At 44.8% G+C, this 15,869-nt stretch overlaps 1 protein-coding gene across 11 annotated transcripts in view; it reads left to right on the plus strand.

Moving 5' to 3' along the window:
* The first annotated feature begins 482 nt into the window (after window positions 1–482).
* The window catches only part of EPHA8 (EPH receptor A8), a 129,954-nt gene continuing 114,567 nt past the window's right edge, over window positions 483–15,869 (plus strand). For 9 of the 11 annotated variants that reach the window (XR_004537111.1, XR_004537112.1, XR_004537113.1 and 6 more), the window contains exon 1: window positions 483–614. Coding sequence is in view for 6 of the 11 variants with exons in the window: in XM_033922072.1 (XP_033777963.1) it covers window positions 554–614 (61 nt within the window). In the remaining 5 variants the exon portion in view is untranslated. The remainder of the gene's footprint in view (window positions 615–15,869) is intronic. The other 2 variants (XM_033922079.1, XM_033922073.1) reach the window with 1 other exon arrangement.

Genomic DNA, 15,869 nt, shown 5'->3' on the forward strand with positions numbered 1-15,869 from the left:
AAAGAGCAGGCTGGCGCTGCTGTTCACGCCGGTGAAGAGCTAGAGGTACGGTGGGGGTGAAATGAAGGTGTGCATGCGTAGAGAGGAGGAGAAGTGCCAGCACCTCCACCAAGACAGCGCCCCTTTACTGAGGCCAGTAGCGTGGCGGATTTTAAGAGAAAATGGGATACTCACGTGGGATCTTTAAGGGAGTGAATTCAGGGGGGGGGATACTTGGAATGGGCAGACTTGGTGGGCTATAGCCCTTTTCTGCCGCTTTTTTCTATGTTTCTATATGTTTTTGTGCTGTCAACATGACTCCAAATTGCCTCTCCCTGGAGAGAGGGCGCTCATCGCATTTAGACGCGCACCAGGCTCGCCTATTTGCCCGTGGGCGTGGTCTGGCAGCCGACAGCCCGGCCCCCTAAAGCGCATTGGTCGAGGCGCCGCGACAGACGGCGAGTCTCCTCCCCCCCCCCGCAGGCAGGATTCTCCAGCCGGCTCGCGGACGGCATAGTCGGCTCTGCCGCTGCTGCCGGCTGGAGCGCGAGGCGGTCCGGGTTCGGCCGGCACCATGGGCTGGGCGCGCGCGCTTCTCTGGGCGGCGCTGTGCACGTGCGCGGCCAGCACGGAAGGTAAGAGCGGGGCAAAGGGACGGGAAAGTTTGCAAGCTCGTTGTCTCGACTTGCCTTAATCCTCCGTTCTCCCCGCGTCCATCAGTGTCGGCTTTGAGCAGTGCATGTCTTTTGGACTGCACCTGAGCTCGGCTGTGCCCCCTCGGGAGCTGGCTGCATGCCAGGTGTTCTTTTGGCCCCTTCAAGGTCTTTGAGGCAGAGCTTCTTATGCACTTTGTTTTCAGAACTATGCAGAATTGGGTCAGGGAAGTCGGTCCATCTCGCCTTGTCCTCTGCAGTGTAAGACACCAATCCATACCACTGCTTCTCTTTTGGGGGTCAAGGTGAGTTACATTCAGGGATTTTCCGGTTAAGTGACTTTGCTCATGTCCCCATGAAATGTTAGTGGGATTTGAGCTTCTCCCAGTAGATATCCTGAAAGGAACACTGCAGACACGTTAAGAAGCTTTATCTACCTTGGGTCCCACCTTATGCGGCGGTGGCATTCGCAGACCACCGTGGACATTATATGATTCTATAGAGTTAGACATTCACACCTAGGTGCCTGGTTCAAATCCCACCGCCACGGCTTCAACTCTCCATTTTCTCAGGTACGAAATCACCAGTGAGCTCTCCAGGAAAAAAAATACCTGCTACACCCAAATGGAATTTGACTTCAGCTGCTACTGAAAAAGAAAAAAAAAAAAAAGAGCTGAATCCAAACTAATAAAAGTTTGCTCTATCTTTATTCTATTATTTCTTACCTTCCTGCGCTTTGGAATTTGACGATTGACGGTCCGCATCAGCCTCCAGAAACTATGACGGGTTGTATGTTACCAAAGGAATGCCCAATATGATATATGCATGTCGGGATCGGACCTTGGCATTCCAAGCAGGATTCATGAATTCATGTTTGAATCTTCTCCTTTCTCCATTTCTTACTTACTCTCAATTTCGAAAAGATCTTAAAACCCACTTATTTAAACAATCTAATATACATTATTGATTTTTATATTATCATGTATTTATAATGTACTTTGAATCTTTTTATCTATACTTATTTTAGTTTATATTGTGGTTTTTTATTCATTAGTTTTAATGCTTTTATTAGTTACTTAGAATTTTATTATGTATGATGTTATTATTATATTGTGTAAACCGCTATGAACTGCTGGTTAGGCGGAATAGAAAAATAAATTATTATTATTATTATAAAGTAAGAGAAGGAAAAACAGTGAAATTAAATTAGGAAGTACAAAGAAGACAATCCCAGGTTTCTGATGATATTATGTTTCTGACCTGGTAGTGGGATCCCATATAAGATCAGACAGCAAAAGAAATTAATTTATCATGGGAGGGCAGAACGAAAGGTGTAGCCTCACAAGGTGCAAATATAGAGGGGCACAAAATTTGCTCCCAGCTCTCTGCCTCCTCTCATTGGAAGGAACGGGGGAGGGGGTGAATCACACAAGGTGTCACTATAGTGCGATATGACTCTGAAGGGGGTATAGTCAGTGTGTAGATATGAGTGTAGGATGGACAAATTTACTGTCCCAAATAGTAGCTCTTGGGGGATGGGGGATGTCCCATTGAGAGTGGGCATGAAGAAGAGAGAGATGTTACTTATAAATGAGGGAACCCCCCCCCCCCCCCCCGAGAACATAGGGGTCCTTTTCCTAAGGCGCGCTATGGATGCGTTCGCACGCGTTAGCGTTTAGCATTCGCTAAATCAGCTACCGCGCCTTTCTAAAAGGGCTAGATAGTATCATTGATTACTATATTAAGGTGTCGGAGCTGTGGGCATGTTGCTATGAATGGTATTTACATTCAAATATTTTTCTGCCGTTGAAGTCCTGTATTTCTGCCTTCAGTGACGGCTGCTAAAGCCATCTGTCTGTCTCGGGCTGCCTGTCCATTTTTCACACGGCGAATGACAAACGCCTCTCTCTGCCAGACTGCTGTATTTTTACGGGGTTCCCCAGGGAGAGGAAGATGAGGCAAAGGTCCTGCGCTGGAAGAGAGGCAGAACGTTCTCTACCTCCCACAGACCGTATATACTCGAATATAAACCAAGGCGACCCTCCCCCCCCTCAAAAAAGGAGGGAAAAAGGTCGACTTGATTATAAACCGAGATTATGAATTTGGGTGATCCTGATATTTGGGTGATATTGAACTAAGGCCAGTACTGGGCAGACTTGCACGGTCTGTGTCTGTATAGGGCCGTTTGGTGGGGGATGGGCTGGGGAGGGCTTCGATGGCTGGAATGGTGGAGATGGGCTGGAGTGAGCTTTGACGGAGACTTCGGTAGTTGGAACCTAAGCACAGGACCGGGCAGAGCTTTGGATTCTTGCCCAGAAATAGCTAAGAAGAAGAAGAAAAAACAAACAAATTTTTTAATTGAATCAGTTTGGACCAATTCGGCTCTTTATCTGCCGTCATCTACTATGTTACTATGAGAGAGTCTACGAAGACTAGACATCCTTACTACTCAGTGGCGCAGAGAGGGTGAGAGGCACCTGGGACGCTGCCCTGCCCCATCCGCTCTTTCCCTGCCCACACCCCTTCCCTTCCCCACACCTCTTTAACATTCGGGGAGTGAGCTGCAACCTCCAACCTGCTGGTCGCACCAGCGTTGGCTCTCTCTCTGACGGCACTTCCTAGGCGGTGGGTCCAGGAAGCGACGTCGAAGAAGGATCGATGCTGGCGCGAGCAGCAGGTTGGGGGTTGCAGCTCACTCCCTGAATGTTAAAGAGGTGTGGGGGAAGGGAAGGGGCACATGGTAGGGGGGGGGGGCGAGAGGAGGACAGGTGCCCCCCTACTATTCCACTGCTACTACTTAATCATTTCGATAACACTGCGCTAAACATACGCAACAGCGTACGTCAAAACGCAGAAGAGACAAAAGAGCTTAGAATCTAGTCAAGACAAACGGGACATCCTTACCATAGGTTTTAACACAGTAGCTGCCGGTTCCAATTAAACAGGCATTAGTAACATAGTAGATGACGGCAGATAAAGAGCCGAATGGTCCATCCAGTCTGCCCAAACTGATTCAATTAAAAAATTTGTTGTTTTTTTTCTTCTTCTTCTTAGCTATTTCTGGACAAGAATCCAAAGCTCTGCCCGGTCCTGTGCTTAGGTTTCAACTACTGAAGTCTCACTCCAGCCCATCTCCACCATCCCAGCGATTTAAGCCCTCCCCAGCCCATCCTCCACCAAATGGCCAGTACTGGCCTTAGTTCTTCAATATTTACTATTATTTTCAGATTTTAGATCCTCTGTGTTCATCCCACGCTTTTTTGAACTCCATCACCGTTTTCATCTCTACCACCTCTCTCGGAAACACATTCCAGGCATCCACCACCCTGTCCGTAAAGAAGAATTTCTTAACATTGCTCTTGAGTCTACCACCCCTCAGCCTCAAATTATGTCCTCTGGTTTTACCATTTTCCTTTCTCTGGAAAAGATTTTGTTCTACGTTAATACTCTTCAAGTATTTGAACGTCTGAATTATATCTCCCCTGTCCCTCCTTTCCTCTAGAGTATACATATTGAAGGCTTCCAGACTCTCCTCAGACGTCTTTTGGTGCAAATCTCCTATCAGTTTTGTCACCCTCCTCTGGACCGCTTCAAGTCTTCTTTCGTCCTTTGCCAGATAATGCAAAAGTGTGATGGCGCAGATAGAAACTGTTAGATCAAAAATAAAGAACTTAGATGTTTTTTTGCTCAAAACGTCAACAGCGATCTTTGTATTTGGCAAGTCTGAACATAAGAATTTTTATATATAATAACCTGAAAGAGTTAAATTCCAGACACTGAAAAATTTATACAAACTAGATCTTCCTCGGTAAAAGGGCAACTTAAACCCCCCCCCCCTTTTACAAAAGCGTAGCGCGGTTTTTAGCTCCGACGCTCATAGAATTCTTATGAGCCACGGCAAGCGCTAAAAACCAGTCTACAGTTTTGTAAAAGAGGGAGTTAAGTTATTTACAACTAAGAAAAATTGACAAGTTTCTTATCTTCTCATAACAAATCAACACAACACATTTACTTTAAGAGGAAAAGACCTCAGCGGCTTGTTATGTCTCAAAGCTTCAATATTTGCACACCATAAGAACTTAAGAAAAGCCTTACTGGGTCAGACCAATGGTCCATCCAACCCAGTAGCCTGTTCTCATGGTGGCCAATCCAGGTCCCTAGTACCTGGCCAAAACCCAAAGAGAAGCACCATTCCATGCTACCGATCCAGGGCAAGCAGTGGCTTCCCCCATGTCTGTCTCAATAACAGACTATGGACTTTTCCTCCAGGAACTTGTCCAAACCTTTCTTAAAACCAGCTACGCTATCCGCTCTTACCACATCCTCTGGCAACGTGTTCCAGAGCTTTAACTATTCTCTGAGTGAACAAATATTTCCCCCTAATGGTTTTAAAAAGTATTTCCCTGTAACTTCATCGAGTGTCCCCTAGTCTTTTGATCCACTTGTACCCGTTCTACTCCACTCAGGATTTTGTAGACTTCAATCATATCTCCCCTCAGCCGTCTCTTTTCCAAGCTGAAGAGCCCTAACCTTTTTAGTCTTTCCTCATACGAGAGGAGTTTCATCCCCTTTATCATCATTGGTCTTTAAAAAACCCCAAAGCAAAACCATTTTTATGTGAAATGTGAAATCTTTTTTTTTATTATTAGCCCTCTGTCACGATCTGTGTGAATGACTGACTGTCTTAAAGTGTTGGTCTAACATTTTGGGTTTTTTTTAAATCAATTTCTCACCTTATCTCCCTGTTTTTATTGAAAAGGTTATAAGTTGCAGTTCCCTGGTGGAACTGGTATTTGGTACCTGCAAAGTTGTATACAACATGCAGCTATTTTTTGAGGCACTGTTTAACCCTTTCAGGACCATAAGGACCGTAGGCCAATTTTTGTGGTTTTGACGACATTTTTATGGTAAAAAGGGCTTGCAGATGCCAAAAAATTGATTTTTTTTGTGAAATATCATTATTTTTATTTAAAAAAATCACACTTCTGGCTTATGGACAGTGTGGCAAGTGAATCTTCTCGTCAATCTAGCAACGACGCTAATGAATGAATGTCGGAACCAGTTTGTTTACATAAAGGCAGTATCCTATGGAATCCGTACATATCAAATTTAGAACTGTAGACTATCCCAATCAAAATTGATAGGATTTTAAAGTTATGGGACAAATAGGTCCCTTGGTCCTGAAAGGGTTAAAGTCTTATTCCTGGAATTGTCACCATATAGCATAAATCCAATATCAAATTCCAAGCTTCCAACCTTTAGAATATTCTTTCTGTGTTACTCCTTTAAATCCCACGGGATGGTGGTTAACGGCAAGAGTGGATCCCTGACGAAGCGGCAGCGAAACGTGTCGGGTCCACCAGCCCAAGTACAGCAACACTTTTGAAGATAAGTACATAAACTTCATTAGTCGTTTTAAAGTATAAAAAGTGTTCAAAATAAATGTAAAATTATTGAGCATCAGCCATTAAAAATTTAAGCCTTGACCGATGAGGAGGTTACATATGAATCTCCCCGTTATGAGATCATAACCTTTATGGGACGGAGGAGGGGTGTTTCTGAGGTCTATGGCTAAAACAGAAGTAGCAACATCAGTTAAGGATTTAAAGGAGTAACACAGAAAGAATATTCTAAAGGTTGGAAGCTTGGAATTTGATATTTTTTGAGGCATCAGCTTTCTTTAAAATTTGAGTCTGCCTTGCAATTCAGTCAAACCGGTGCTCCTGTCCGGCATTGCACTTACCACACTGAACAAGCTACAAGCGATCTTCTGTGTGGGGCCGGTGCAGGGCCTTGAGCTCCTACAGATGCTCCAGGCCTGTCGGCTTGGAGATTCTCAGAGCCAGCAGTCCTTGAGCATGCACGGACGCTCAAGGCCCAACGCCGGTCCTATACAGGGGATCACCGGTAGCTTGTTCAATGCGGGTAAGAACAATGCCAGTCATGGGGTGTCTGACAGCAGCGCCGATGATTTGGGTTAGAAGGAGGGGAGGGGGCAGCAGGCGTCGGTACTCTAAGGGGGAGGGGGAAAGCAGCACGCCAATGGTCATTGGGGAAGAGGAGGGATAGCTGCATGCCAGCCAACAGGGGTGGGGACTCGAATATAAACCAAGAGCCCTTTTTTGTCCCCAAATCTCGGTTTATATTCGAGTATGTAAGGCACATACTTACAGGTTTTCAGAAATGCATGCCGTGTTACATGTACATGAGGTCAGTTAAGTTGTTTTGACTTGTGCATGCGTTTATCTGTCAGGTGCACATTATTGTCTGCTGAGTGTGGGGTATTTCTGTGCAGAACATGGCAAATTCCCCTATGGACATTAGAACTGCGGCTTTACTTCTATAGCAGACTAAAGGCAGGGATATAGCATTCAGCGTTTCTCTTTCTGCAGCCTCTGCAGGGTGTTTGCCTAATGGTGTGCGTATGTGATGCGGGATCCCAGAGAGAGACGGGGCGGAAACTCAGAAAACGAGCAGCCGATTCTGTAATCCAGTGGGAAAGCCGTAGAGCCACGAGAGAGTTCTTATCTGGCCTGAGGAGGGGGAAGGGACAGTTTAAGGCAGTGGTCTCAAACTCGCGGCCCGCCAGATCCTATTTTGAGGCCATCAGTATATTTCTCATAATCACAAAAGTAAAATAAAACCGTTTCTTGATCATCTGTCTCTCTAACTATAAATTACAATATTATTATTAAGACTTAGCCAAAAGGAAAGATTTATCAAGAGTTTTAACTCATTTCTTTAAAAAGACATTAACTATTTTTTCTGAGGCCTTCCAAGTACCTACAAATCCCAAATGTGGCCCTGCAAAGGGTTTGAGTTTGAGACCACTGCCTTAATTGTATCCATGAATCCTGTTTGTCTTTGGGAAGCAGAGTCGAGATTGTGATGTCATAATGCCTCATTCCACCAATAAGAGCCAACCTCATCAGTGATGTCACAGTGGCTTGATTGTCCTGTTCTCCCCTCTGCCCTCCAACCCAGTCAACAGATTAACTGTTCCCCTTAACTCAGTGGTCTCACACTTGCGGCTCGGGGGCCACATGCGGCCCACCAGGTCCTATTTTGAGGCCCTCGGTATGTTTATCATAATCACAAAAGTAAAATAAAACCGCTTCTTGATCATACGTCTCTTTAGCTATAAATGACAATATTATTATTAATTGATGTAAATTATTTAATCAAGAAAGTCTATGTAGATGGGAAATACGTTTCAACAGAAATTATGAAAGGTTGGTCAATGTTGAGACCTCCTTGTAATTTTCCCAACTATTCTTATTTATATATAGTATCTTTTAACAGACCCTCAGAAATGCCACCAGCATTATTATTAAGACTTAGCCAAAAGGAAAGATTTATCAAGAGTTTTACCTCATTTCATTAATAAGACATTAACTATTTTTTCTGAGGCCCTCCAAGTACCGACAAATCCAAAATGTGGCCCTGCAAAGGATTTGAGTTTGAGACCACTGGTCTAAGGGGTGGGTTTCATAATACCTTGATTTCAATGGACGAGTTGTAATACTAAGCACCATAAATCCTGGACATTATTATCTGATTTTTTATTATTATTTTTTGTCTTTAAAAATGAATTCTTTAAACTAATACCTCGGATATGCCTTTTTTTTGTGGTGTGCGGACAGGTTCACCACCGAGCTCTGGAACAACCTTTCCTCCCCTCTACGAAACATGAGCTCTCTCCAACTTTTCCGCAAACATCTGAAGACCTGGCTATTCTCTAAAATCTGACACTCTTCCATCTCTGGCATCCAAGCCCTCAAAACACTCTTCATACTTGGTCCTCTACCCTTCATTTTAGTTCCTTTCTCTCCTCCTCCTCCTGTAAACCTCTACCTTCCATTGTAGTTCCTTTCTATCCCATCTCCTGTAAACCGTGCCGAGCTCTACGAACGTGGAGATGATACGGTATACAAACCTAAGGTTTAGTTTAATTTAGTTTAGTGATTGTCTAGGATAAGCAGCATAAAATCTGTTTTACTACTTGGGATCTAGCTATAGGTACTTGGGACCTGGATTGGCCACTGTCGGAAACAGGATACTGGACTTGATAGACCTTCATTCTGTCCCAGTTTAGCAACTCTTATGTGAGTCAAGTCTAGGACAATCAAGCCATTGTGACATCACTGATGAGGTTGGCTCTTAGGCATTGGTGGAATGAGGCATTATGACATCACAATCTCATTTCTGGAATGTTGCTACTCTTTGGGTTTCTCTCTGGTACTTGGGACCTGGGTGGGCCACTGTTGGAAACAGGATACTGGTCTTATTGGACCTTCAATCTGTCCAAGTATGGCAATTCTTATGTCAGCCAAGTCTAGGACATTCGAGCCATTGTGACATCACTGATGAGTTTGGCTCTTAGGCATTGGTGGAATGAGGCATTATGACATCACAACAGAGCTACCATTAATATAGGTTATTTTGCCACCAACTGGTGCCATTTTATACAATGACACTTGAGATTAACAGTAAAATAACAGTAGCACCGGAGAGGGGAAGGCCTGCCATTTTGAAGAGGTGGGGCCAGCTGGCCGGAGGGAGTAGGCATCCCTTTGGCTAGCCATCTAAAGAAAAGTAAGGGGGAGAGAGGTCGTTGGAGGCTTAGAGGGAGTGTTGCATGGTGGCGGGAGAGCGTAGGCAACTCTCCCGCTGCTGAGGGGGATTGGGGGGTGTTGGCAGTGGGAGAGATTGGGAATCTCTTCCGCTGCCAGGGTGTGTGTGTGTTTTGGTTGGCGGTGGGAGAGATTGGGCATCTTTCCTGCTGCTGAGGGGGGCTATAATACACACTCCCAATAAAAAAAAAAAACCAAAACAACGACGTTACCTACTTTGGAGCAAAGGTAGGAGAGGGGAGATATGATAAGAGAGGTTTAAATACCTAAATGATATAAATGTGCACGAGTTGAGTCTCTTTCATTTGAAAGGAAGCTCTGGAATGAGAGGGCATAGGATGAAGTTAAGAGGCTCAGGAGTAATCTAAGCAAATACTTTTTTACAGAAAGGGTGGTAGATGCGTGGAACAGTCTCCCAGAAGAGGTGGTGGAGACAGAGACTGTGTCTGAATTCAAGAGGGCCCAGGATAGGCACTTGGGATCTCTCAGAGAGAAGAAGAGATAATGGTTACTGCGGATGGGCAGACTGGATGGGCCATTTGGCCTTCATCTGCCATCATGTTTCTATGTTTTAATCTGGGATAGGCACGTGGGATCTCTCGGAGAGAGAAAGATTATGGTTACTGCGGATGGGCAGACTGGATGGGCCATTTAGCCTTTATCGGCCATCATGTTTCTATAACCATAAAGCTCTATGATCTCACAATGCAGGTGTAAAGAGCCTTAGCCTATAGGAAGAGGAGATGCAAATGTTAAGAGCCTTAGCCAATAGGAAGAGGAGGAGATAGTGGATGCTGTGGATGGGCCATTTGGCCTTTATCTGCCATCATGTTTCTATAACCATAAAGCTCTATGACCTCACAATGCAGGTGTAAAGATCCTTAGCCTATAGGAAGAGGAGATGCAAATGTTAAGAGCCTTAGCCAATAGGAAGAGGAGGAGATAGTGGATGCTGTGGATGGGCCATTTGGCCTTTATCTGCCATCATGTTTCTAAAACCATAAAGCTCTATGACCTCACAATGCAGGTGTAAAGATCCTTAGCCTATAGGAAGAGGAGATGCAAATGTTAAGAGCCTTAACCAATAGGGAGAGGAGGAGATAGTGGATGTTGCGGATGGGCCATTTGGCCTTTATCTGCCGTCATGTTTCTCTGTTTCTAATTAGATCACATACATTTACATCTCTACACTATTTGATTTCTAAGGAGTTCTAAAGTGCAGAGCTTTCCCCAGGTTCAGTTGTGGTTTGAAAATTTTGTGCAGAAAAGTTGTCATTTCATGTAGTACAAACTGAAAGCTTTCCAGTATGTCTGTAGAGTGTTTGAGAGATGGACAATGTATAGGGAGGAATGCACCAGTCTATACGCTTGTGCACGTGGAAGTGCTATGATGTCTCCGAGTCCCCTTTCTCCTTCTCCCCGGGAGAGGTTGCATCTTCCTGCTGAATTTTATGGCGGCAGCTGTTTTTAGCAGGCATGGTGTGCCCAGAAGAAGAGCCCAGACGAGCCGGTGATTAGAGCACGTTCGTTTTCTTCCAGGATTTCATGCAGAAAAATTTGCCTTGCTGGAGCTTTTGTATATTAATTCTACATATCAGGGTTGGCTGAGGTCTTCCTCCTTTTCAGCTTTGTAATGTTTCTTATGATTAAGCAAACGGGGATCAGGGACCCTCGGCCTCCTGTGTTTGGTCTGATACTCCCCTGCTGGTTCTGTGTGCGTCCCTTACACGTTCTCGTTAGGTTCCACGTCTGTAGAGTCATGCGATTACAGCAGGAATGCAAGCACGTCAGGAACATGAATGGCTCGCAGGTGGTCATGGTGCTTGCTTGATTCTTGCCCAGTTGGGACTTGAGATCCGCATCTCTCCATGTTGCGTTTTGCTGGTCGACAGGATTTGTTCTTCTCCACCCACAGAAGGGTAAAGAAAGGATTTATTTTCCACCAGAGAGCAGACACAGATGTATGTAATGAGACCACCTGCACTCAGAGGTTGAACCTGCGACGGTGGCCTCCAGAGGAGGTGGCAGCTGGCAGTGCCAGGGAACTGCCTGCTCATCCGGCAGCTCTGCCAGCCATCCTCGGGCACCAGCTGCTGTTCTGCTTTCTTTAATGCACACAGAAAAAAAGAAACCTGGCTGACCCACTTTCTTACCAACTTCATTAGAAAGGGACAAATGGGATTTTCCCCTCCCCCCATGAAATTATCTCTTGAAATCTCAGCACTCTGCCACAGTCAGAGAAGTGTTTGCTTTCTCTTTCTGAGGTACCCTGGTTGTTCTCTGGGACTAGTTTCACTTTGCCATGGAGTGGACTAGCTGCATCGAGCTCATTTTGTTTTGGCTGGTTTTTATTGTTTACCGTATTGATTCTTGCATCCCGCAAGTATCAGCTAGGAATCATTGTGGCTTGCACAATTGTAGAAATGATACAGGGGAGTAGATGTTTTACAAACAAATGCACAAAGTACTTCATATCTGTAGTGTCTCAGAAGCACTAGCCTAATGGTTACAGAGCAGTAGCCTGAGAAGCAGGGGACCTGGGTTCAGCTCATTGCGACTCTGGGCAAGTCCCTTAACCCTCTATTGGCCAGGTACCTGTATATAATATGTAAACCATTTTTATTGTAACCACAGAATGTCAGTGTATCAAATCCCTTTCCTTATGTACAGCCGTCTCCACAGTGAAAGCTTGGACAGCGCTATTAGCATCTCGGTGGAGAGACGCACGCCTGAGATGCGCTCTGTGCAGTACTGGCATCCCCCAGGCCAGCTGGTACTTTTTGGTTGTCAAAAGCAGGCACCACGCTTGGAGAATCAACCGGCAATGATAGAGAATTGCCTGGACAGCTCGTTTAAATATTGATGAGCTCATTCTAATACCACTTTAATATTAATGACCTTGTTGTAATACATTTGCATGGCAGAGTTGGAGTCTGCCAGGAGGCTCGGAAAAGACCACAGTGAGTCGTTTTGATAATCGGCCGGTAAAATACTGCCACACTACACCGGCTGGAGCCAGTTTAGCGACCATCATTAAAGGCACACAAAGTTTTGAGAAACATAAGAATCGCCTTACTGGGTCCAACCAATGGTCCTCAAGCCCAGTAGCCCGTTCTCACGGTGGCCAATCCAGGTCCCTAGTACCTGGCCAAAGCCCAAGGAGTAGCAACATTCCATGCTACCGATCCAGGGCAAGCAGTGGCTTCCCCTGTGTCTTTCTCAATAACAGACTATGGACTTTTCCTCCAGGAACTTGTCCAAACCTTTCTTAAAACCAGCTATGCTATCCGCTCTTACCACATCCTCTGACAACGCGTTCCAAAGCTAAACTATTCTCTGAGTGAAAAAAAAATTCCTCCTATTGGTTTTAAAAGTATTTCCCTGTAACTTCATCGAGTGTCCCCTGATCTTTGTCATTTTTGACGGAGTGAAAAATCGATCCACTCAGGATTTTGGAGACTTCAATCCTATCTCCCCTCAGCCGTCTCTTTTCCAAACTGAAGAACCCTAAGCTTTTTAGTCTTTCCTCATACGAGAGGAGTTCCATCTCTTTTATCATCTTGGTCGCTCTTCTTTGAGCCTTTCCTAGTGCCGCTATATCTTTCTTGAGATAAGGAGATCAGAATTGAATGTAATACTCCAGGTGAGGTCACACTATGGAGCAATACAGAGGCATTATAACATTCTTAGTCTTGTTAACCATCCCTTTTTAAATAATTCCTAGCATCTTGTTTGCTTTTTTGGCCACCGCCGCACATTGGGCAGAAGGTTTCATCGTATTGTCTACAATGACACCCAGATTCTTTTCTTGGACGCTAACCCCCAAGGTGGACCCTAGCATCTGATAACCGTGATTTTGGGTTATTTTTCCTAATGTGCATCACTTTGCATTTGTCCATATTAAATTTCATCTTCCAATTTCCTAAGGTCTGCCTGCAATTTTTCACAATCCGCAAGCGTTTTAACAACTTTGAACAGTTTAGTGTCATTTGCAAATTTACTCACTCGTCGTCCCAGTTTCCAGATCATTTATAAATAAGTTAAATAGCACCGGTCCCAGTACAGATCTCTGTGGCACTCCACTGTTTACTCTCCTTCATTGAGAAAAATGACTGTTTAATCTACCCCTGGAACAGACAAATATCTTATTTCCAGCAGTGGCCAATCCAGGCCACAAGTACCTGGCAAGAATCCAAAAGCCTTAATAAAATGCATTGTATATATTATCTTGTGCTTATAACTTCTGTGCCTCTTATAAAATAGGCCTCTACTTGGCCTTTAAATAAAGGAACCCTATTATAAAGTTATAAGGACATTAGAACTATCATACTGGAACATACCAAGGGTCCTTCAAGGCCAGTATCCTATTTCCAGCCATGACCAGTCCAGGTCACAAGTATCTGGCTAGATCTCAAGGGTAAAAGATTTTATGCTGCTTATTTTATAAATAAGCAGTGAATTATCCCCAAGTCTGTCTTAATAATAGCTCATGAACATTTCTTTTAGGAATGTGGGCACTTTTTTTTTTTTTAAACCCTGCTAAGCTAACTGCTTTCACCACATTCCCTGGCAACAAATGCCAGAGTTTAATTCCACATTGAGTGAAGAAATATTTTCTCTGATTTCTTTTAAATGTACTACCTAGTAAATCTTTCACAGCCTGGGTCTGGTTTTCAGGTAGGATGAGCAGTGAGGAAGTCGCCCATGAGTTCATCTGTCATACGGCTGCTTTGACCTTTCTGGGCCAGCACTGCTGTTATTCCCAAAGGAAACCTGGGTTAGGGGACATCATCCATGCAGAACTGCAGGTTTACTAGAATCCGTCGCACTTTTCCCTGCCCTAATTTCCTTCTGTGCCACCCCCTCTCACTTCCCTTTGTTCCTTAAAGCTGTGTCTTTATTGAGTTTCACTTATAACAACAACAGCCAGCACAAAAGAGAGCCAGAAGTAGAATGCCGTTTGCATCCCTAATTCAGTACTGACGTATGAAACTAGACATCATTCAGGAACCAGAGAAAGAAGTTAAGGATGATGATCTGAGTTGATCTAGTGAAGTCCAGAGGTACGAGATCAAGAGGCCAGGGAATGAAAGTTGAAAGGCAGATCGTGAACACAGATGCACATTCTTAAATCCATTCTCTGGCCCCGGGGTCTTCCGCGTTTTCCTGTGTGTTCTTTCTCCTTGACCTCTTCCTCCCTCAAAAGGGTTTAGCTTTGCCTGACTCAAAATGGCGTGCTGACAGGCCAGAAGCCAAACTCAATTTGCCTCCCAAACAGAGCGTTTGGGTTTTTTTTTCTTCCCTGCATTGATTTTTCTGCATCCGTGCGGTGCTGCAGCGGCTGTTCCCCCAGCCCTGGGAGCATCTCCAGAGGTGCGACCTTCATTTCACCTTCCCATCTCCAGGCAGTCTCGATTGCTGCCATGAAATGGTTAGGAAAGGCATGTGGAGTCACTTTTTGGACTCTCTTCTTTCCAGCAGCGCAGCTAGAAAGTAAATGAGCCTCTGGTTGCTATAGGTCCCCTAACCTTTCTTTTAAGGTCGATAGAATTTTTTTATTTTTAGGCTTCCTTTATCTTAGGAGATTGCCTTTCTTACTGCCTAAGTACAATAATTTGTTGAGCTTGGAAACGTTGGTCCTGGAATTCTGGAAGCCCTTGTGATACTATTAATAAGATTTAATTTAGCACTTTAGATTAATTGACCATCTTTTTCCTCTCACAGGAGTGCAATGTGGCGCAGTGGTTAAAGCTACAGCCTCAGCACCCTGAGGTTGTGGGTTCAAACCCATGCTGCTTCTTGTGACCCTGGGCAAGTCACTTAATCCCCCCATTGCCCCAGGTACATTAGATAGATTGTGAGCCCACCAGGACAGACAAGGGAAAATGCTTTGCGTACCTCAATAAATTCATGTAAACTGTTCTGAGCTTCATGGGAGAACGGTATAGAAAAATTGAATAAATACATTTATGCCGTAGTGCTTCAGAAACAGATGTGCCACTGGCTCTGGCACGGGGAACACGTGACCAGACTTGCCAGTAAAAAAAAGTGAAAGTCGAAGGGGAAGGGGTTATTGTGGGGTCACAGTGCTAAGGATTTCAGAATGGCAGAAATGAAAAATATACATATACTAGTGTTTAAGCCCATTACATTAACGGGTGCTAGAGTAGATGTCTGTCTGTCTGGGTTTTTTTTTTCTTTGTCTCTCTCTCCTTGCACGCTGCCTGTCTGTCTGTCATTTTTTTCTGTCTGTGTCTCTCCCTATGTCCTTAGTGCCCTCAGTGCCTCCTTCCCATGTCCTTAGTGCCCCCAGTGCCTCCTTCCCATGTCCTTAGTGCCCCTAATGCCTCCTTCCCATGTCCTTAGTACCCCTTCCTACGTCCTTAGTGCCCCAGTACCTCCTTCCCATGTCCTTAGTACCCTTTCCTACGTCCTTAGTGCCCCAGTACCTCCTTCCTGTGTCCATAATGCCCCCAGTACCTCCTTCCTATGTCCTTAGTGCCCCCAGTGCCTCCTTCCCATGTCCTTAGTGCCCCCAGTGCCTCTGTCCTGCTTAGTGCCCTCAGTGCATCCTATGTCCTTAGTGCCCTCAGTGCCCCTTTCT

Source organism: Geotrypetes seraphini, chromosome 15 (assembly GCF_902459505.1).
Source record: "Geotrypetes seraphini chromosome 15, aGeoSer1.1, whole genome shotgun sequence".
Classification (NCBI taxonomy): Eukaryota; Metazoa; Chordata; class Amphibia; order Gymnophiona; family Dermophiidae; genus Geotrypetes; species Geotrypetes seraphini.